The following is a 24,198-nucleotide window of genomic DNA, read 5'->3' on the forward strand; positions in this document are numbered from 1 at the left end:
AATTCTTTTGGGAATGAGGATGCACAGCAGAGATGCATGCCATGGCACACTGATATTTTTTTTTTAAGTGGATCACGGCTTGAATTTGAATCCAGGCTTGCCAAAATTCAGCCCCCAAATCTGCTTGGAGCATGTGCAGCACCAGTATAGAGTAGTTCCTCTTAAGTGTGTAAAAGAATGCATTTTCCTGATCACCAATCAGTAGCTAGCCCATCATACATGTAGAATCAGGGGATAGGGATTTGCTTGTGTACTGGTTCATGGCCCAGTATCTCCCCCCACCCCTTTTAAAGCAACAAACGGGTCAGTCTTTTGAGAAAAAAACTCTGGTGGAGGTGGACAACCAGGCATAGGCAGTTGCACAAGGCATATATTTACTTAGCAGAACAGCATATTATAGTTTGTAAACTGGCCTACATTCCCTTCCCTTGTGCTTGAAGCAGCACACAGGCAAACCAAGACACTGAACCCTTATCACAGCAGCACACCAATTACTGCTTCCCTCCCTGCTTTTGCTCTAATTTGTTCCTTTTGTGTGCTGTGATCTGACATCCTGATGGAACACTCTTAATCCTTCAGGAGAAGGCTGGTTGAGGAAAATCCAGCGTGCCTGGCCATTTGCCGGAGCATAAGGAAAGGGAAATTCCATGTATTCTGCTGTGCTGGGAACATAAAGAGGGAGCATAGATATGTAGGGTTAAGAATTAGCAACTCGTAAACACTTATAAGCATTCTTTCCATTTCAGTGTGCAAACTTATTAAGTGCTTGGGGATGGGCGGTCATCCCTGTCTGGAAGCAGCATTATTGGAGAAAAGCAGACTAAGCTTGAAGAGGACCGAGGGAGATCTGGAAGTTAGCAACGAAAGGTCTTCTCTGTAGTAGCCCTCTGTTTATGGAATACTCTCACCAGGGAGGCCTGCCTGTGCCAACCTTGCCATTGTTTCTACCTTTGGCAAAGACGTTTCCGTTTGTCCTGGACGTTTGGATATCACCCATAATATGATACTGTACTCTGTTTTTGGTATGTTGTATGTGAGTTTATTATGGTGTATGTATATATGTGAGTAGGGGGGGTATATTATGTTGGTTGTAAATAGCTTTGGGACTTTTTTTAGTGGCAAGTGAAGTTTATATTTAACATACTTAAATCAATTTGTGAGCATGAGATCCCAGGGAAGAAAATAGGAGGAATCAATACAGGACCAAAAGAATCCCACAAAATCATAGTGGTGTGGTACACTAGAAATTCACGGTACAATAACCACCCTTTGTTCACTTGCTTTTTAATGGGGCATCTACATAATGACAACAGCAAGGACAAATCATTTCCTCTGTGGCTCTTCCATCTCTTTTTTTTTTAAACTGCAGAACATCTTTTCTTTTTTAAGTTGGAATAGTAGCACAGTTATCACCTTAGTGTTGCTTCTTAAAGAGGTATGGTTTTGACACACAGTAGTGCATCAAGCTCTTGACCCTGTTCCTACACAACTACATTGGCATGTTTTTGTTATTACCCAATTTAATTTGGTCTCATTTCATGTGGGTGGTAAGGAGGGTAGGGAGAAGAACATAAGAACAGCCTGCTGGATCAGGCCAGTGGCCCATCTAGTCCAACATCCTGTTCTCACAGTGGCCAATCAGGTGCCTGGGGGAAGCCCGCAAGCAGGAACCGAGTGCAAGAACACTCTCCCTTCCTGAGGCTTCCGGCAACTGGTTTTCAGAAGCATGCTGCCTCTGACTAGGGTGGCAGAGCACAGCCATCATGGCTAGTAGCCATTGATAGCCCTGTCCTCCATGAATTTGTCTAATCTTCTTTTAAAGCCATCCAAGCTGGTGGCCATTACTGCATCTTGTGGGAGCAAATTCCATAGTTTAACTATGCGCTGAGTAAAGAAGTACTTCCTTTTGTCCTTTTGTCTTCCAACATAAGGAGTTGGCAGAGTCACCCCCCCCCCCAAATAGACTTTGGTGTCTGGCACTGCTCCACACATCCAGGCCACTGCCAACATGCAGCTCTAAGAGATTACGCCTAAGGGAATGCAACCCTAGACAGAAACAAGATTTCTCGCCCTTGTTTTAATTTGTGCTAAAATGCCTTTCTGCCATTTTTAAAAAAGTCCCTTTAGTACTATGGTCAGAATTGCCCCTTTCTTGCCCATGTGGCTCTGTAATGCCCACTGTGTGGACAAAACATAGCAGGGCAGTCATGCATGCACGCACAGAGAGAAAGAGAGTGAGAGCGAGAGTGTTATATCGTAACTCATCCCTGCCCCCCCCCAAAAAAGAGGAAAAATGCAATTCCAAATGTAGCTTACAGTGGAAGGACAATGTTGCCAGCTCTAGGAGTTATTGATCTTGAAACATCCCCAGAATTTGAGAATGAGTTGGCTGCACTCATTATTTTCTTGCTTTCCCTTGTTGGTGCAAAAGTGTAAGAATAACTTGATGGTAGAAAAGGAAGCAAGGAAGGTCCCTATAGGTACCTTACCTTTCCCCCGGGCACTTTGATAGACTGAGGTGATGTCATTAGTATGCTGCCAAACCTTCTTGTGCATTGGGGGTGTGTGTGATGGTTTTATGGTTTTGTTTTTATAGTATGATGTATTTGTATTTGTTTTTAACTTTGCTGTTAAGTGGCTTGGAGATCTTTGGGTGGCAGGTGACTAACAACAACAACAATATTATTATTAATAATTAATAATAATGTATATTATTTGTGGGAGAAATCATGCAGAAGTAAACATTCTAGGTTCTGTTTGACTGTTCCCCGCTTCTCTACTCTTCTTCTGGGAACACCACTAGCATCCTGATGTCTTTCCCCTTCTAATCTTTCTTTTGGCTTGATTCCTATGCTAAGTCAGACTGTGGCATAGCGTGATTACACAGGCGCCTGGAGACGAGCTCACAGCTGCTTTGCTCCTCCCTGGTTCATTTTGCTTACACTCTGCGCTGAGCTAAGCTAAGGTTTGGGTTAGTGTGTTGAGAGCTTAACCATGAGCCTTGGTTTGGACGATACACTAAGCCATATTTTGGCTTACCTCATCATGGCATGACTGAAAATGATCAACGAGGAGCAAAGTGGATTTGAGTTCTTCCCTGAGAGTCTACATGCTTGTGAGGTACAGATAAGCCACAGGTTGGCTTTGTGTGACTTGTGAACCAGGCCTTTATTATGCAGCATGGACTTAAGAGTTGGCACAGACATGCAAAATGAGTAAAGAGTGGCTGCTTCATAGTTACAGAAGAATTAGAGGCATCACCTTTAAAAACAAACTCTTGTTACAACCGATTAGTAGAATTATAGTCTTTTTTTAAAAATAGTCTCCCAATGGAGATGTCATTTTAGGTATATTAAGTAAATTGCAGTTACTGAAACAGGGTTTTTTTAATTTAAGGAATATCATTTCTTGGAATCTTTGTGTTTTGGGGGGATATCCTCCTTTTTGATTGAATAATTATATAATGCAAGTAATTAAGAGCTTAACAGTTGTAACAGTCTTAAGATCTTTTGCTTTTATTATTTATTAGATCTATATCCTGTCCTTCCTCCCAGTAGGAGCCCAGGGCAACAAACAAAAGTACTAAAAACACTTTAAAACATAAAAACAGACTTTAATATATGTTAAAACAAAACATCTTTAAAAACATCTTTTTTAAAAAAAGAAAAGGCTTAAAACATATTAAAAAGCAATTCACAGACGCAATCTGGGATAAGGTCTGTTGAATTGTTGAAAGAAGAAGGTCCTCAGTAGGCGCTGAAAAGATAAGAGATGCGCCTGACTAGTATTTAAGGGGAGGGAATTCCAAAGGGTAGGTGCCATCACACTAAAGATTGACTTCCTATGTAGTGCAGAACGGACCTCCTGATCAGATGGTATCTGCAGGAGGACCTCACCTACAGAGCACAGTGATCGACTGGGTATGTAAGGGATAAGACGGTCTTTCGGGTATCCTGGTCCCAAGCTGTATAGCTTTATATTTTATATATTATTTTATACAGAGCGTATGTCAGATAATAACTTCATAAGGATGTAACTAGTTATTTCCTTCAAATTTAAACAAAGTATTTTCCTGCTAATCATGTGAGTGAAACTTCTGCTGTTTCAGATCATTCCATTGTTCCATATTCTGGCATACACTTCTGGTGACAGCTATCTTATGTCTCCCTAGTTTAAAAAGAAGATAAAATTATACTATTCAGTGAAGAAAGTGTTAGCTTTTGTCTGTTCTTCAGCCAGTTGGAATTGATGTGTTAGCTTTTCAGCTTACTATGTTTCGACTCTTTTGTTGGTCTTGATGAAGATATGTATGCTAGTGCTGCTTCTGGTTTTCCCTCTCCTAATGGGTCAACACAGCTACCTGTGCAGTGACAGTGATTGATGTTTTGGGGGTCTGCTGGAAATGAGCAATGCCTTCTTAGTTCACAAACAATGGTGTTGTGCTAAGACCACTGCAATAAATCTTACTTTATTCAGAACTGTGTGGTGCATTTTCTTGTGCTTGCTTTGGGTTTTTGTTGCTGTAGTTGCAGATTTGTATGGTGTTCCATCCCATAGCTTGATTTTATCCATTGACACTGACCTATCCCAATTACTGATTTGGGATTTTTTTTGGGGGGGGGGGGTTCCTCTGGGTAAAGCAGCCAAGATAACTTCAGCTAAAAAGGTATCGGTTCAAGGTGGCTTGAGCAGTTTAGACCAGGACTTCTCAAATGCTCACAGTATGTCTCTAAGAGCTGTGGAAGTTTGTTTATTATTCATTTAAAGCATGTTTATCCTGATCTTTAGCTCAAAAGGTTCCTGGAGTGGCTTACAAAAATCACTAGAAAGGCAGCCCCTGCCCTTAGGCTTACAATCTAAAAGACCAGAAACACGGGAAAAATGGAGGAGGAGGAAAAAAGCAAGCTGAGCACCAGCTATTTATTTATTATTTATTTGTTAAATTTATATCCTATCCTTCTCCCAGTACGAGCCCAGGGTGGCAAACAAAACACTAAAAACACTAAAATAAATCATACATATTGCAGGAAGCTGGCTGAGATAACAAGAAATTTCACTGAATTAGAGAGGCCTGCATTACTATGGATCCTTAATATTTATTCTTCAGTCTCAATTGACTGCACAAGATATACATCTGTATAGAAAAGGTGTAAACGTGTAAATGTACTGCCTTCGATCCTGACTTATGGTGACCGGGTTTCCATGGTAAGCAGTATTCACAGGTGGTTTTACCATTGCCTCCCTCTGAGGCTGAGAGGCAGTGAGTGGTCCAAGGTCACCCAGTGAGGTTGTGGCTGTGTGGGGATTCGAACCCTGGTCTCCCAGGTCATAGTCCAACACCTTAACCACTACACCACACTGGCTGTAGGTCGCACTTATTCTTTACAGGATCTAGGGATGCTGAAGGAGCACAGCATTTAATTGATAAAAATTTACAGTTTCCACCGAAAAAGACCTGTATAGGTTGAAATGCTTTTGGGATATGTTCAGCACAATGTCATTTTATTGTTACGTATGATTGTTTTATACATGGTTTTATGAATGCTAGCCATTTTATGTATATTAAACTTATATTTGTTAGAAAGACCTAGTATAAGGATTTGTATTGATACATATGGAAGTTTTTAATTGTGTCTTATGACTGATAGCCATTTCAAACAGAATAAAATTATATGTAATGTCTTACTAGATAGATCATCTAGCCCAATTGTATTCTTCCAGGTTTGTTTAGGTTGGGTTTCTTTTCTCCTTGGTTTAAGTATACCTCCCTCTACCCATGATCACTGAAACTGGGGTGACATCACCCACGTCCCCCCTTACTAAGACTCCTCCTAAACACCTGATATGATACAACAAGAGTTCTTAAAGTTCTTCCAAACCTACTCTTTGAAAGCTTACTCCAGTGAGAACTACAGTTGTAAAAGTGACAGCGCTGTTCTTATTGGCTTTGGGTGAGTTTCCAGGTGAAGAACTTGATGGCTGCAGAAAATACATTACGAATAATTATTTTGGAGAAATACAATTCTTCATTTATAGAATTAATATATTTTTTTATACTGAAAAATGAAATGAACTGCCTTCAAGTTGATCCCAACTTACGGCGACCCTATGAATAGGGTTTTCATGGTAAGCGATATTCAGAGGGGGTTTACCATTGCCTCCCTCTGAGGCTGAGAGGCAGTGACTGGCCCAGCGTCACACAGTGAGCTTCATGGCTGTGTGGGGATTTGCACCCTGGTCTCCCAGGTCATAGCCCAACACTCAAACCACTACACCACACTGGCTCTCATTTTTTATACTGCCTTTCCTCAAAAAGATACTGTGGTAGTAAAACATAATGCAAAACAATAAAATAATTAAAACAAGATTGACACCCTGCTGGATCAGACCAAAGGCCCATCTAGTTCAGCATCCCGTTTACACACTGGCTAACCAGATGTCTATAGAAAGCCCACAAACAGGATCTGAGTGCAACACAATACATGTTTGAAATGCCTTAAAAGCTCCAGTGGCAGCCTATATTCAATTAACACCCAGAGAAAACAGACAAATTAAAAAGAAAGAAAAATAACACTTCCTTAAAACTCTGAAATGATGAAGCAAGCAGGATATCTTTCAGAAGGGAATTCCATTGGGTAGGAGCCACAACTGAGAAGGCCTTGTTTTTACTGCCTACCATCCTTAATGGATCTTAAAAGGCAGGCATTGAGTAGGGCCTCCAAAGCCAAACTTAAAGCACAGGCAGTTTCTCAGGGGAGGTAAGGGAAATCTTCTGAGGAAGCCTGTGAGAAGCTGAAGCAGACCGTTAATCCACGTGTAAGTCAGGGAGCTGCCCCAGTTGCACATAGTGGATAATGACCATCACCATGCTGGCTGTATGCCATACTATGTTAACCTGACAGGAAGCTGCCTGTATACCAAATCAAGACTATTGGTCCATCTAGCTCAGCACTGCCAACACTGACCAAGGCAGGAGTAGGGAATCTTGGGCCTGGGGACTAAATGCAGCCCTCCCGGTCTCTTTATTTGGTGCTTGGAAGCCTCCCTAGGCCACGCACTCCACGGGTACACCCTAAGTGTGCGCCTGGCTGGAATGTTTCTTATAATACCTCTTGCTTGTCTGAATGGAAGATAGAGAGGGAATGCGACCCTCTGGCTGAAAACAGAACCCCAACCCTGCTTCTCAGGGTTTCAAACACGGTTTTCCCCATCCCTACCTGGAGACACCAGGGATTGAACCTGGGACCTTATGCATGCAAGGCAGATGCCCTGCCACTGAGCTACCACCCTTCCCCAACAGGGCACGCTCAGAATTCCAAACCTCAAATACAAACTGATACCAAAGCAGTTTTGTACCACCCGAATGGATACATTTGGAGGATGTGCCCCATATATCAGAAGGCACAAATTAGGCAAGCAGCAATGACTGTTTAATGACAAAATGGAATATATGCAGTAATTATTTCAATAGAGGAGCAGCTGGAGAGGATGTGTGATCTGGAGGTGAGAGACTATATTGGCGATAAATGTCCTAGGCAGGGGTGTAGTCTTCCAGGGTTGCGAAGGGTCGTAGACTCATTACTTTTTTGGCAGCAAGGTCCCAGCCAGGTCCCTATATCTGTATCGGCATGAAAAGGGAGTGTGTTAGCCACGGATAAGAGTCCTTGCCCTTTTGTGCTGATTGGAGCCAATCAGCGTGAAAGGAGTTGAGTCAGCCACTGAGAAGACTCTTCCCAGTAGCTTGGGCTCCTGCTCTGCACTTGGGCACCTTGCAGGACCAGGCTCCAGGTACTCAGCCAGCTGTGCCTGATACTGTTCCACCTGTCCCTTCTCTGGAGGGGATATATAAGCACTCTTGTCGAAGCCCTGGTCGATCTGTGGAATACAGAGATGACCCGGGCTGTTGACACGATCGCTCCTGCGCGCCCTCTCCTATGTAGAGCTCATACAGCTCCTTGGTATACTCCGGAGCTGAGAGCGATGAAACAAGACAGGAGGCGGCTTGAGCGGAGATGGAGACGAACTCCCGACGAATGCAATTATGAGCTGGTTCGTGCTTCTACTAAGCTCTATGTAGGAGCGGTGAGGGCGGCAAAAAAACAACATTTCGCCGCCACTGTTCAGTCATCTCTCTCACGCCCACGGGAGCTTTTTAAAGTGGTTCGTGGCCTACTTCATCCAGGCCTACAAGACACGGCAGATACATCGGTAGCTCGATGTAATAAATTTGCTGAACACTTCCAGCATAAGATCTCATGCATTCGCCGGGACTTAGACTCCTATTTAATAGCAGTTAATCCTACTGAGGTGTCCAGAGCACAGTCTTGTCATGTTTTGTTGGATGAGTTTCAGTTCGTTCAGCTCGAGGACGTGGACAAGGTGGTTGGACAGGTTCGTGCGACCACTTCGGTACTGGATCCTTGCCCCTCTTGGCTAATTAAAACTAGCAAGGAAGGAACAGTTGGCTGGGCCAAGGAAGTGATTAATGCCTCTTTACGAGAGAGAGTGGTCCCTGGCTGTCTGAAAGAGGCGGCAGTGAGACCACTCCTGAAAAAACCTTCCTTGGACCCAGAGGATGTCAGCAGCTACAGACCAGTAGCCAATGTTCCGTTCCTGGGCAAGATCCTGGAACGTGTGGTTGCTGACCAGCTCCAGGCGCTATTGGATGAAACCAATTATCTAGATCCATTTCAATTGGGGTTCAGGCCTGGTTTTGGCACTGAGACTGCCTTGGTCGCCCTGTTTGATGACCTATGTCGGGAGAGAGACAGAGGGAGTGTAACTCTGTTGATTCTCCTTGACCTCTCAGCGGCTTTTGATACCATTGACCATGGTATCCTTCTGGAGAGGCTTGCGGAATTGGGAGTTGGAGGCACTGCTTGGCAGTGGTTCCGCTCCTACTTAGCGGGTCGTCTCCAGAAGATAGTGCTTGGGGAACATTGCTCGACACCGTGGGTTCTCCAATGTGGGGTCCCGCAGGGTTCGGTTCTGTCTCCCATGCTTTTTAACATTTATATGAAGCCGCTGGGGGCGGTCATCAGGAGTTTTGGAGTGCGTTGTCATCAGTATGCTGATGACACGCAGCTCTACTTCTCCTTTACATCTTCTTCAGGTGAGGCAGTCGACGTGCTGAACCGTTGCCTGGCTGCGACAATGGACTGGATGAGAACTAACAAACTGAGACTCAATCCTGACAAGACTGAGATGCTGTTGGTGGATGGTTTCTCTGATTGGATGGTGGATATATACCCTGTCCTGGATGGGGTTACACTCCCCCTAAAGGAACAGGTGTGTAGTCTGGGAGTCATCTTAGACTCTTCCCTCACACTTGAGGCTCATGTAGCCTCGGTGGCCCGGAATGCGTTCTACCAACTTCGGTTGGTAGCCCAGCTACGTCCCTATCTGAGTAAGGAGGACCTCTCATCAGTGGTACATGCTATGGTAACCTCGCGTCTGGACTACTGCAATGCGCTTTACGTAGGGCTACCTTTGAAGACGATTCGGAAGCTACAGCTAGTGCAAAATGCGGCAGCCAGACTGCTAACAAGAACTAAGCGGTCTGAGCATATAACACCTGTGCTAGCCCGTTTGCACTGGCTTCCAATATGCTTCCGGGCCAGATTCAAAGTGTTGGTACTTACCTATAAAGCCTTATACGGCGTGGGACCACGATATCTGTTGGAACGCCTCTCTCGATATGAACCGGCCCGTACACTACGGTCTACTACGAAGGCCCTCCTCCGGGTTCCGACTCGTAGGGAAGCCCGGAGAGTGGTGACAAGATCTAGGGCCTTCTCAGTGGTGGCCCCCGAACTATGGAATGGTCTCCCCGAGGAGGTGCGCCTGGCGCCGACACTATCATCTTTTCGGTGCCAGGTTAAAACCTTTCTCTTCTCTGAGGCATTTTAATTCCTGTTAATTGTAAATTATTATATTTTGATTTTAGACTGTACAGTTTTGTGTACAGTTTTGTGTTATTTTTATTGTATTTTTAATGTTCACCGCCCAGAGAGCTGTTGCTAGTCGGGCGGTATATAAGCTTAATTAAATAAATAAATAAATAAATAGCTAACTCACACCTTCCCTTTTCATGCTGATTGACTCCTAGGGATGGTTGTTGCAGTGGTGTGTGGACTTGCAAGAGAATAGGGAGAGCAATGGAGACAAGAGAAAGTGAAAAGGGGGCGTGGCTGTAACAGGGGCATGGCATGACTATCATGAAGGAACCCTGCACTTCTGGATTTGCCACTACACTACTGGTCCTAGGGGCAGTAGACAGAGGAAGTATATGAAATTCTGGTGCCTCCAGTGGATCAGTTGACATCTTCCGAACTTAAAACAGTTCTTAACTGTACCTATGCTAGTTCAGGATTTTGCAAGCAGTACTGAGCCCCACCCTCATTACTTAGAAGTAAAGATGTTGCCTTATCTCTGGTCCCAGACAGACGTCCTGAGACGGTTTGGTGCCTGAAGAAGAAAATCCAGATAGTTTATCTCCCCACTCCCCTAGTGATAAAAAATACAATTGTGCTCTTCTTGAACACCGTCTCCAAAGTTTGCCACCTGTGTATTGGCTGGACCAGCCTTGCCTCTGGAGCAGCTTTCTCCAACCTGGTGCTCTCAAGATGTTTTGACTTTGGGGCGTCTCTAGAAGACTTTTTTGTACCGATAGGTTTATGCAACTGTTTAAAGTGTGTGTGTGTGTGTGTGTGTGTTTTAGTAGCCAGTCATTTTAATGGTATTACTTCTAAATGTTTTTATGTTGTTGTACACCTGCCCTTATCTCACACACAGCCCATCAGCTCCAGACAGCTGTTGTATTGTTTTGTTTGTTATAGTATCCTGACTTTAACCAAAAATTAACCCTGGGGGATAGGCAAGGCTAAGAAACAGTGACTGGCCTAAGGCCATCTCAGTGAACTTCATGGTTGAGCAAGCATTTGAACCTGGATCTCTCCAATCCTCGTCCAGTAATCTCTCTTTGCTGCACTATTGCAATTTCCATCTAGGGAAATGGAATGGGGAGGGAGAGGAACAGTTGACACCCCAATCTCCCATCACCACGGGCTTGATGCAGTTCAACGAGGGGCAGCAGCAGGTTTTTAAAGAATTGCAAAGTTTTATCCATGAACTATGAACTAGGAAGTCTCTAATGCAAACCTCTTTGCCACAAACACATTAGGTGGGCATAAAACTGTTAGTAGTGATTATGATTTATTATGTTAGTTATTTTAGGTTATATAAATGTCTAAGATTTTTTTTAAAATGTATTGTCTTAAATGTGTAATTCGGTTTTTATGATGTTAATGATAAGATGTTAGTGTTTAAAATTATTTATTTTATATTGTTTTGTATTGTTTTAAATGTGTAATTTATTTTAATTTTTTCAGCTCTGTAAACTGCTTAGAGGCTTCTTTGCAAGTATGAAGCAGCATACAAAATAAATAAATAAATAAATCCCAAATTTATGCATATTTTAAATGACGGCAAATCATGCTTTCTTCAATAGGCTTACTCCTAGGTAAGTGTGGATGGGATTGTAACTGTAGGCAAGTTGCTGTCCTTAAGTCTCAGCTCTCACCCCCACCCACCAGTATTATATTGGGATAATAATACTGACCCTTCCTTGTAGGGTTGTAAGGATTACTGGAATAATTTATGTGGAATATTTTTAGTACTCGAAAAGTGCTACTTAAATGCAAAGTGGTTGCTGAAACCAGTGAACTTTAAATCCATACTTTCCTTGAAACTTATTTATTAAATTCATTAGTCACTTTTCTTCACAAAAATGAACCCAAAGCGACTTGCAATCAGTAACAAAATTGAAACCAGTATAAAAATTTAAACAAAATAAAAAGTTAAAAAAACTTGGAGAGAACTCCCAAGTTAGGGTGAAAGAACTTTTTTTAAAGTTGCTTATTAAAATCCATCTCATTATAAAGTGCAAACTAAATATAAATATATAATCTAAATATAACTAAAGCATCATCTTGTATGTAAAACACACAAACCCCTCCTAGCTAACTATCAATGTCCATGATTGTCCCCTTTAATACTTTGCCCCATACCTTGAAAATCATGCAGTGATTACTAGAAGCCAGTATGGATTTATCAAGAAGAAATCTTGCCAGACTAATCTTACCTCATTTTTTGATCAGGTTACCTCCCTAGTGGACAGTGGAAATGCTATGAACATAATGCTCGCCTGCACTGGCTACCTATTTGCTTCCGGGCGAGATTCAAGGTGCTGGTTATGACCTATAAAGCCTTACATGGCGTGGGACCGCAATACCTGGTGGAACGCCTCTCCCGCTATGAACCTACCCGCTCACTTCATTCAGCATCTAAGGCCCTCCTCTGGGTACCAACTCATCGTGAAGCCCGGAGGGTGGTTACTAGATCTAGGGCCTTTTCTGTGGTGGCCCCCGAGTTGTGGAATAGCCTCCCCGAAGAGGTACGCCTGGCGCCTACATTATTATATTTCCGGCGCCAGGTAAAGACCTTCTTATGCTCCCAGGCATTTTAATCATTTTAATCTTTTTATCTTTTTAATCTTGTAATACTAATCCTTTTATCATCTTATATTTTGTTTAATTGTATTTTGTTTTCATTGTGTCTTATATGTTTTGTGATTTTATTATTATGATGTATGTATTTTATCCTATTCTGTTTACCGCCCTGAGAGCTACTTGCTATGGGCGGTATATAAATGCAACAAAATAAATAAATAAATAAATATAGCTCGACGTCAGCAAAGCTTTTGACAAAGCGTCTCATGATATTCTGATTAGCAAGCTAAATGTGGGCTGGATGGAACAATTATCAGGTGGCATCCACAGTTAGCTATAGAATCGTATTCAAAGAGTGGTTATCAATGTTTCCTTCTCAAACTGGGGGGAGGTAACGAGCAGGGTACTGCAGGGCTCAGTCCTGGGCCCAGTGCTCTTCAACCTTTTTATTAATGACTGGATGAGGAGGTACAGGGAATGCTCATCAAAATTGCAGATGATACAAAACTTGGAGGGATAGTTAATACCCTGAAGGATAGAAACAAAATTCAAAGTGATCTTGATAGGCTGGAGCATTGGGCTGAAAACAATAGAATGAAATTTAACAGGGATAAGTGCAAAGTTCTACACCTAGGAAAAAGAAACCAAGTACACAGTTTTAAGATGGGGAATACTTGCCTCAGCAATACTACATGTGAGAAGGATCTTGGAATTGTTGTTGATCACAAGCTGAACATGAGCCAATACTGCGATGTGGCTGCAAAAAAAGGCAGATGCTATTAGACTGCATTAACAAAATCACAATTTCCAAATTGCGTGAAGTACTAGTTTGCCTCTATTCAGTACTGGTTAGGCCTCATCTTGAGTACTATGTCTAGTTCTGGTCACCACAGTTTTAGAATGCTGTAGACAAACTGGAAATGATTCCAAAGAGGGCAATGAGTATGATCAAGGGATTGGAAACAAAGCCCTATGAGGAGAGACTGAAAGAACTGGGCATGTTTAGCCTTGGGAAGAGAAGACTGAGGGGGAGATATGATCACACTCTTCCAAGAACTTGAAAAGCTGTCACACAGAGCAGGGCCAGGATCTCTTCCCGATCATCCCAGAGTTCAGGACACAGAATAATGGGCTTAAGTTACAGCAAGCCAAATTTCGACTGAACATCAGGAAAAACTTCCTGACTGTTATAGGAGTACAACAATGGAACCAAGGGAGGTGGTGAGTTCTCCATCACTGGAGGCATTCGAGCGGCAGTTGGACCTGTCAGGTATTCTTGCACTGACGAAGCTAATGCTTTTGTATTGTACATAGGAAACCTCAACAGCAACTGTTTGGGTTACCTCTGATGTACAGCAACATACTGTTAATATATTTCACCAGCCAAACATGATTTAGTTAGAAAATTTGGGAGCAGATAAATGTAAGAAAGTTACTCAGTTGCCATACATAAATGGAATCCAGTGCCACAATATGTAAAAAAGGAATTAAGAATTTTTGGGAAAAGGATAGATTAGAGTGCAGTCATAACTTCCGGCTGGCAGCAGCAGAGCTTGATGTAGAAGTCCCAGTCAGGACAGAAGGGGAGGTGAGAGAGGAAAGAATGCTGCCTCTGCTGTCAGGCCGGCACAGCAAAGAAAGGATGCAGCAAGGCCAGTTGCAGAAAAACACTGTTTCTGGGCTTTCCCCTGGCTACTGCCAGCGGTAGCGTCCTGCTGGTGTTTGGGTGGGCAAACTGGAGTGCTTCCTGCTGGCAGAGCTGGCTGAAGGGCCACCTATGCCCCATCCAAACCCCCTCCAGCATGGTGGATCGGGTTTGGATTGCTATGTTAAGTGCTTTTATAAGCACACTGAGGCTGCTTACAAAGACTTAGGAAACTGATTTGGAGGTACGACTTTTGATGAATTATTTAAATGCTACTAATTATTTGTAAACTTTTGTAAGCTGTTTATAATAAACTGAGAGTAAACATCAAAAATAAGGTCGTCTTAAACCTTTTTATGCTTTGTTAACAGTTTGAAGATTTTATAATGGTGGACATGTTGTTATAATTATTTGTAACCAAAGTGAAATTATTAAATAAAGTGTGTCTGTGTATCTGTGTTATAGCTGTGGACAAGAAGTGCTTAAATGCTGCTTACTTTATAACTCTTTTAATTAAAAAGAAGCCACTTGATTTACAGGTTTTTGTCTGGAAATGTTCCATTGCATTTTAACAGGCACACAAAGTGTGCTCCCAAATTACACGTCGACAAAGGATTTGCTGTGAAGTCTGGGGAATCTTTGCTGAGTTACTATGTCAGACATGTTGTTTGCAGACAGAGGATGAAGTTGGTGGGGGACAGAGGTAGGATGAGGGGGAGGAGGGCCGAACACCAGACCACCTTGTGAGTCTTTCGTTTATTACCTGAAGGACATGCTTGTTCAGGCATTTCTCTTCACATGAGTGAGATCCCATAGAGCAGTGTTGTTCAACCTTGGATGTTGTTGGACTGCAGCTCCCATCATCCCTGAGCATTGCCTAACCTTGCTAAGCATGATGGGAGCTGTAGTTCAACAACAACCGAGGACCCAGGGTCAAGGAACACTGCTGTAGAAAGAGACATCAGGGTTGCTGTGCTGCTGCATGCTTGCCACTGTGCTCTGTGCTACCTACTCCCTGATGGTTTCCACACATTGAGGGAAGATCTGAAGGGAAGAGGCCTGCCAAACATGTATTGGCTGCCCCTTGGAGCTTGAACCCCGAGTGTGCAGTGTTCCAGCATGTGGGGATTTTCTGTGTATGTACTGCAGAGCTTCCCTCGTCAGGCCGTCACCCAGTGCATGGAGAGTCTGGTGACAGGGCGGAGCAAGAATGTGCATCTCTGCTGTCTAACTTCACACAATCTCAACCTGAACTGGGCTACTGTTCATCCTAATAGTGGAGAACGGAAAACTGGGGAGGAAAAGGAGGGGTTTGTATAACTCCTTTTCCCTCTTCACTCAAAGTATGGTAAACCTCACACTGCTCCAGTTCCCTGTTCCTCAGTATTAGGATTAACAGTAGCCCACTTCAGGTGTCTTCCTCCATGCAACTGAGGTTGCGTGGAGTTAAGGCAGCAGGGATCCACAGCCTGCAAACAGCATGTCTGATGCGGTAATTCAGCAAAGATTCCCCAGACTTCACACACTGCCAATCCTTTGTTGATGTGCATTCTGGGTGCGCTCTAAAGGGGATAACCCAGTAGTGATTGTCCACTGACAAAGGAGAATCCTTGAGCAGAATGGTGAGGGAACCCATTTTTGCTGACTCCCCCTCTCTCCTGCAGTACCCAGTGATCCCTCTAAATCCGATCCGGAGGGTTGGGGGGCTTTCCAGAGCAGTTTTAGAGGAGGTGTGGGATGCTGCAGCAATCACTGAAAATTGGCTCTATCCCTGTTCTGTTGATGGATTCGTACGTGCTAGTGGGAAGTCACCACTGAAGACCACCATAAGAATGGAGATGTGGCTAGATAAAATAGCGTGCTTTGGAACTGCCCTTCTGATACTGCCAACAATGTATTTGTGTTGCAAAAGGTGAAGGAATAAATGTTTGATGTTAGAGAGCAGCACCTGTCGCTGCGAGCTGTCCTCTATTTTAGTGCAGTGAAATCTTTGTATCAGCCACATAAGACTTTTAGCTTTGTTGTATGTGTAACAGTAAAAAGCTGTCCAGTTTAACCTGGCATGTCAGATACGGTGGCATTTTAGTAGCCCCCCCCCTGTATTATGCTGTACTTAAAGACTGCTAGAATTAAAATCTTAAAATAGCAGCAGATCTGGCTGTGCTTTGAATACTGCATGTGCATAGGTGAGCTAGTTCATAAGTAAACTTGCAGTCACTTCAAATATCAGTTCTGGAACCCCCTAAATGGAATCTTGATCTGTGGTTGAAAATCTACTGTGCAGATGGATATGGAGAAGCATTTATCATTCCAGAAAAAGGGCCTTTTGCTAGAAGAACTGGAAGTGTACAAAATTGCCCTGTAATTTTTTTTCTTCCCCCTGCTTTTGCCTTTAATCCCCGCACAAAATTATTCTGATATTTTCATTGTTGAATACTCTCCAAATTCACTTTTATTCTCTCTTTAAACAAACTCTAGTGATGACTGGAATGTGCAGAACCCCTCTGAAAATTTTTACTCATCTTCTATGAAGTGTTAGCTTACTCAGAATTTCTTGTAGAACCCCAAATTAACTTTTAATTCTGCTTTTAAGTGAAATAAGTGGAGAGTGCAACAAAATGTTGCAGCATGGAGTGCTCCTGTTCACTGTCTTAGCCGCCAGCCAGCCACACCCTCCTCCATGATACTCCGTTCCATATTCTCTACCATTCAGTTTACTGCTTTTATCAGTTAGCATTTCAATATGTGGAATCTAGGAAGAACATAGCGATCTTGACTTGAAAAAAAGGTGGATTGGTAAAAACAAGGGCAGGAACAACTAGTTGTATTATTCAGAAGCATCCAGTTATATTCATGCTTCTAAGTAACTTTTTGTTTGGGGGGGAGTGCCCTTCTGCATCCATTATGTGCCATCCCAGTAGCAAATGTGAAATTCACATACGTTTATCAGTCTAGGACTACCAGAGTTTTTAGTGCTAATGTTCTTGGCAGAGCTGGATTGCCATACTCAGGTAACCACACCCCAGCTAGCTTTAATGGGCAGCTAGTTTGCTTGAGTCACGGTGGCAATGTTTATGCAACTGCTAGATTTCCTCTTTTGCATTGTACCTGCCGAGGTAAAAGTGGGGAGTTGAAATATTTATTTACTTATGTACTTAATTTATAGCCCACCGCTCCTCCCAGAAGGAGCCCAGGGCAGCAAGTTTACAATGCAGTCTCCTATTTCAAACATTATTAGTCCAAAACGGTTGTTTTTCTTAATGAGGAGTATGGATACATGGGAAGCTGCCTTATACTGAGTCAGACCATTGGTTCATCCAGCACAGTATTGCCTACATTGACTGGCAGTGGCTCTCCAGTGTTTCTGTGTGGGGTCTCTTGTAGCCTGACCTGGAGATGGTGAGGATTGAACCTGGGGCCTTCTGCATGCAAAACAAATGCTGTACTTCTGAGCCCTTCCCCGATGCGAGAAATCATACCTGTACAGGAAAGCAGCTTGTAAAATCCTTAGGTTGGGGCTGGAGATCTGTGCTTAAACTGTTAATACTTCAGCTTGCTTTAATTAGGGTGTTGATTTAATATTGGCTGAAGTGAGTTTCAGATCTCTTTAAAAGTATGTGTTGATTTGGAATAAATTATTTATCCCAGGCTTTGGATCAGGTAGATCTCATCTCCTGAACACCAAGCCAGACATAGACCATGTATGGTGCCCCTCCAGGGGCTTGATCATTTGTTGTTGTTGCAAGCCAAAGAAAAGTGTCTCTATGTGTCTTTAAGCACATGAGAGACTGTAGTACTTGGCTGATGGGCTGGGTTTGGCTTCGTAGCTCATTGCCATCTAGCTCATTGCCATCTATACGAACTTCCCAGACCCTAAGGTCAGTATCAGAGGTCTTGCTATCTCTGGCATGTCAGTAGCAAAAATTTTGTTGGCAGGTCCCAGTGACCGGGCCTGCTCAGTGGTGGCATCACAACTGCAGAAGTCTTTCCCTGAGAATCTCCAAACAGTGAACTAACTCTCTAGCCATTTTTAGATGGACTTTTTTATTCTTGGAGCCATTCAAGATTGTTGGGCATTGGTTTGCTGTTTAAGTGTTTTTTGTGCTGGTATGTATTTTTACATTACTTTACTTTTAATTTTTATAATTTGCTTCTATTGTGAGCAGTTTTGGAAAACTGCACATTATGTAAAGACTTAAACTATGGTTTAGTAAGCAGTATTGTGCACAAGGATCTGTATCAGATTTTATAGTATTGGGTCTTCTATTTGTTCCAGTATTTGATATTTTTTAAAGTCCGACATAAGCATCCCATATATACTTTCATAATATCTGGTTAAGGATATAGGGTATTTGATCATGGGTCTAAAGGACTTTAATGTATCTTATACCAGCACTCCTCCACTTCCATCACGAACTGATTTAAGACCAGTCTTCACTGGTAACAGTATATTTAAGTTGGCTTGCACTGCTAGGAAACCGATCCAGCTCTACATGCTGACACAACACAGCTACACTCCCATTTCTCTTTGCTTGCTTTCTCTTGGCTGACAGCTCAGGGAGAATCAACCTTAGCTGCAAAGCTGCTGTTTAACCCTATAGTTTTGTCTTGCATTTTCTGCTGCAGAAATGTCTGAATCTTAAAAACATTTTGCATTTTATTTCCACATCTTCAGTTGGCCTAGCAAAATACTGTCGAGACATACTTTGGTTGTGTGTACAAGTGGAAAGGTGCTGAAAGTCTCAAAATCTTGCAAGGAGGGAGGATGGTAGTTTCACTGTTTGTGATTCTGCCTTCCCAGTTTCTTTTATCAGTGCCTAGAAGCAGTAAGATTCCACCCTGCTATATTTTTTAAATCTACTGTATATCTGGTTTCTTGCAGCTAAACTTGCAAAGCGGGCTCAAGAGAGAGAGAATCTTGGTATGCTGGTCTGGTCGCCCAACCAGAATATTTCTGAAGCAAAGTGTAAGTCACTGGATTTTTGCCTTCCTTCCTTCCTTCCCTCCTTCCTTCCTTCCCTGTTTGATAAAGCTAAATAAATAAATGTTTGATGCCTTCTCACAAGGGAGAGGCTAGAGCTGTAACCTGCTTCATATGTTTGATGTGCCTCTAGTGGAACTTGAATGTGTGATTTAACACCACAGTACACAAGGTTTGCTGGACAACTGCCCAAAATACCCAGTTCTGTAGCATGAGAAGTTGAATGTTTTAATGCAGCTTTCTACAACCTGGTGCCCTTCAGATATTTTGAACAACTACTCCCATCACCCCAAGCCCCACATTTCTTAGTAAAAGTATTGAAAAAACCTACAAAAAAATAAGAGTGGTTTTGTGGTAACATTATTTACAGTGATCTCTTATTCTAGGGACAGGGAAGCTTTTTCAGTCCAAGGACCACATTTCCTTCTCAACAGCCTTTCGGGGACCACATACCAGTGGTGGGTGGAGCCAGAGGGAGAAGTGGGCGGAGCAGTTAATGTACATGTTACCTTTGCACACTTTCTAAATCCACTGGCACACCCTTTGTATTCTCCCAACTAGGGAAGCGAGGGCATTATCAGAGTTCAAGGGCTCATTCCCACCAGGAAAAAAATACTAAAGGCGAGTGTGAAGCATGGCCTGCAAGGGTGGGCATTGAGGAGTGGATGTGGCATAGAAAAAGTCCAGAGGACCAGGTACAGAGGCTTGGAGGGCTACATTTACCCCTGGGCTTGAGGGTTCGCCATCCTTTCATTACTCTATTTACTGTTTTCATAATATGGTTGGCACAGAGAACTGTGTTGGAAGAGCATACTATGAAGTTTGCTGTTAGCTGGCTGCATTCAGAGCATCCCAGTACATGCTTGGAATTGGAAATGGTGATAGTCTCCTTACTTGGTGCATCTTTTATGATGCTATTTGCATAGCATGCAGTGTAAATTGAATTTGGTGTGTTTGATCTGTTCAGTTAGGCTGGAACTCCCTTCAGTGGAGGCTTGCTGTCAGTCTGGTTTAGTTAGCAGTGTAGGTCAGCTAACTGATTGTACCTGCAGCTGTAGCTTATGCATTCTCAAGTAACATGGCAAAAAGATGTGTACATGAAAAATAAGAGGTGCCTGTGAGGGCACTTTCCCTAGAAATGCTTTGAAGAACAACAAGCTTTGCTGAATAGCAGCAGCTTCTAAACACACTGTGTGTGTGTGTGTGTGTGTGTGAGAGAGAGAGAGAGAGAGAGAGAGAGAGAGAGATTTTAATGTGCTTTCTGTACTCTTAAGGTGCATTCTGTTGCCTTTCCCAACCATGGGGAATATAAGTTTTTAGAAGGTGATTAAGGCTCTCAGTTCTGGTAGAGCAGAAGGAGATTAGCATCTCTGCTCTTTTATACTTTCCACAGGACAAAGTTTTTCTGAGATCTTGTGAAGTTTTGCATCTGCATATTAGCACATGTGCTAATTTGAGCAGATCAGAAACAGTGTAGAGTTGGTGTTCTCAAAAAGTTGTTGTCATAGTGTGCTTTGCTAAAGTTAAGAACGAAACTGTTTGTGCTGGCTTAAATATAACTTAAACCAAAGCATTAAAAAAAAATCAACAGCTCAACTGGCAGAGGTCAAGCAGAGCATAGGGAAAGGTGAAGATCAGGGCCACATGGGCCCAAGACCTGTCCTAAGAATTCTCCAAGGAGTAATTGTAGAGAAACAACCTGCCCCCTTCCCCAGATGAACAGAAGGCTCTCTGACAAGGGTCTGGTCTGTTGTTCTCTCAGTTTTCTATGTAATCTTCTATAAAGATTATGCATCAACTGACTTGCAAGGTTAAATCACTATAAGGCAGGATAAGGTCTTTCTTCAGGGATTGTCACTATTTGAGGACCAAGGAACGGATGACATCAGTGAGGAGGGGTGATTTTCCAAATCAGAAAATTTTCCAGGGCTTAATTTTTCCCCACAGAATATTTTCTGTTTCATAAGTTCATTTGTTTTTTGTTTTTAATTGAGTTTTCAAATAATATACCTTATAAAATAATGCAAGCAAGAATACAGATACAACTCCCTGCCCCTGGTCGCTCCCTCCTTCCTCCCCCTCCCTGGAAACTGTCTCCATCACCAAAAACTTTTAATTCCTTCAGGCAAGGCGCATATTGCCATTGGATGGTAATTGTGCATTGAGTTATATGGTCCATAATGCTTTAAAGGGCTTTGGGGCCTGACAATTTGTACCAACTGAAGCTGTAAAGGAAATGAACGGCCACCAGTCTGCTGCAAAATCATCTTTTTTACTTTTTTCCATACATTCCAATGTGGTGTAGTGGTTAAGGTGCTGGACTACTACCTGGGAGCCTAGGGTTCAAATCCCCACACAGCCATGAAGCTCACTGGGAGACCTTGGTCCAGTCACTGCCTCTCAGCCTCAGAGGGAGGCAATGGTAAACCCTCTCTGAATACCGCTTACCATGAAAACCCTATTCATAGGGTCGCCATAAGTTGGGATCAACTTGAAGGCAGTTCGTTCAATTTTTTTCATAGATGCCAACTGCAGATACAATATTGGGCACGCTTAGCAGTTTCAGTTTTTAATTTTACTTATATAGTTAGTGAACAAAGATAAATATTCTAAATTAGATCACTCTAGGATAGTTCTGGGTTATTGGCAAACCATTGCTTGCAGCTGTGCCTGAACTGGGCAAACTGGTTTGCTGAGGGCATGAAACTTAAAGAAAGGAAGTAAACTGCCCAGAGAGCTTCAGCTATGGGGTGGTATATAAATGTAATAAATCAATAAAATAAGCAAGAGAGCGCATGGATGCAGGGCTTCATTGTTCACATAATATACCGTCGTGATTTGGCATTATGTGACCAAACGTCTGGCTCACATGCTGCCCTGCCTCATGTGCTCGGCTTCATCAGTTATTTCTTGGATTTGCTGCAAACCTTTATTTTTATTTTATTTTAAACTATTTATATTCTCCCTGCTGCAGTGCTTCCTGGGTAGATCACAAAAATGTTATAAAGTTATAAAAAAAACCGCAAAAGGTAGCTTGCAATTACATTTAAACTGGCATCTTATGGTTTGCACTTGCCCTGCACCAGGATTGCAAACCTTGATCAAACAATGGTTAGCTGGGGAAGCACAAACTGGTTTTACTAGTTCAAATATAGCAGCCAGGGCCAGCACCAAGGGCCTTAGGGTGGTAGGGTAGTGCTCCTGTTGCACGATCCACAGCAGTGTCGGCTCCAACTTGTGCTGTGGAATGCAGAGAGGGAGCTCCCAGGCACCCTCCCAGTATAGTCAGTGCAGGCTTCAATAAGCCTGCATGCATACCCCACCTACCTCTCCCATCCCTGTAAAACAGCGTTACCCAACCTTTTTCGACCCAACGCCCCTTTGCAAAATCTTTTTGTGCCCAACGCCCCCCTCAGATTAAGTATATGCCAATGCTTCCTATTCTTCCCTTAAAATATGAGTAAGGTATTTTCAATGATTATTACTGATTGTTTTTATCATGCCTTTTTATTGCACTTAGATTACACATTGAATTCTTAGTATAATTTATTAATATGCATACATAGTTACACGCAAGAAACAAATTGCAGATATAGGAGTTGTTTCTTGTTTCACAAATCCTAAAAACATAAGCAAAAGCTAATTAAGTCCACACAGCATGAACCAATAGAATACACTGTGTTACTTAACGACAAACCCATTCAGTTTACTGGCATTGTTTCGTTAAACAAGTTCATTTAAACATCACAGAAACAACAGGTAGCGAGTGTGTCCCATTCCTGAAGAAAACCAGTGAATAACTGACTGTCTGTGTCACCCATTTGCACATGGCACTCATCCGTTGGAAGAATGCACCCTCCACCAATACACCCTGCTTATCAAACACTCTCTTGTGATTGGTTCCAACATCCCTCAAGACAACATCGGAACATTACCTAGTGCCGGGGTGTGGCTAATATCCCCATTCCTTGATATGACACTGACTGCTATTCAGAATTTCTTTACTAAAGAGCACACGCTATTTACTAAAGAGCACACACTATAGTGTTATTTCCATGAATTGAGACTATTAAATACATTCTAACTGGGGACAAAACAGTTTAAAAATTAATGATTTGTGTATTAAATAAAATTAAACTTAAATGCTTCAACTGTTGCATCAGACCTCCAAATGTCAACACCCCCTAATGAACCCAAACGCCCCCCTAAAGTTTGTAGTCACGCCAACACCCCTGAAAGGCTGTAACGCCCCCCAGGGGGGCGCTACCGCCCACGTTGGAAATCGCTGCTGTAAAATGACATGTGTGCTGCACGCGCATGCCTGCCATCAACCAAGATAGTGGCGGGGACTTCCCTAAGAGGCTAACACCCCCGCCACCATCTTGGTTGATGGCAGGCATGCGCATGTCATTCACAGGTACAGGAGAAGTAGGTGGGATGCGTGGGCAGGCTTATTAGCCCCATGCTGCCTGTATGCGGGGGTTGGGCTATGGCACTGCAGGCCCAGAGCAGGCTGGTGCCAGCCCTGATAGCAGCAAACTAGGAATTAACTAAGTGGACAGTTCCTAGAGATGGATCATACGAGCACATGGCTCATTTCCATAGCACCAACTCATACATGTTACCAAACTGTGTTATGTGTACACAGATCAATATTAAGCATGTATGTGAGAAAGTGATGCTTGAAAGTACACATCGTACAGGTAGATGCATTGGAGAGACAGGATTGTCTTCTGCAGCATACTTGGTTGTCCGTAATATTAACTGTATTGAGTAATGATGTACTTGTTTTGCTGGACATTAGTGTTACGTGCTGCTCCAATTAAGGAGCCATGAATATTTTTATGTATTATATTGTAATATTAAGAATGTGTTTTGTTTTTACCTATTCTTTTTATAATGTTTTAATTTAATTTAATTTAATAAAAGTTATATAAAAGTTTACTTTACATTGTAATATTAAGAATGTGTTTTGCTTTTACTTATTCTTTTTATAATGTTTTAATTTAATTTAATTTAATAAAAGTTATATAAAAGTTTACTTTACATTGTAATATTAAGAA

At 42.5% G+C, this 24,198-nt stretch overlaps 1 protein-coding gene across 2 annotated transcripts in view; it reads left to right on the top strand.

Moving 5' to 3' along the window:
- The window catches only part of RCOR1 (REST corepressor 1), a 172,851-nt gene that overhangs the window by 56,678 nt on the left and 91,975 nt on the right, over window positions 1-24,198 (top strand). For both annotated transcript variants that reach the window (XM_061612205.1, XM_061612204.1), the window contains exon 3: window positions 19,037-19,120. In XM_061612205.1, the coding sequence (XP_061468189.1) occupies window positions 19,037-19,120 (84 nt within the window). The remainder of the gene's footprint in view (window positions 1-19,036; window positions 19,121-24,198) is intronic.

Source organism: Rhineura floridana, chromosome 2 (genome assembly GCF_030035675.1).
Source record: "Rhineura floridana isolate rRhiFlo1 chromosome 2, rRhiFlo1.hap2, whole genome shotgun sequence".
Taxonomy (NCBI): Eukaryota; Metazoa; Chordata; class Lepidosauria; order Squamata; family Rhineuridae; genus Rhineura; species Rhineura floridana.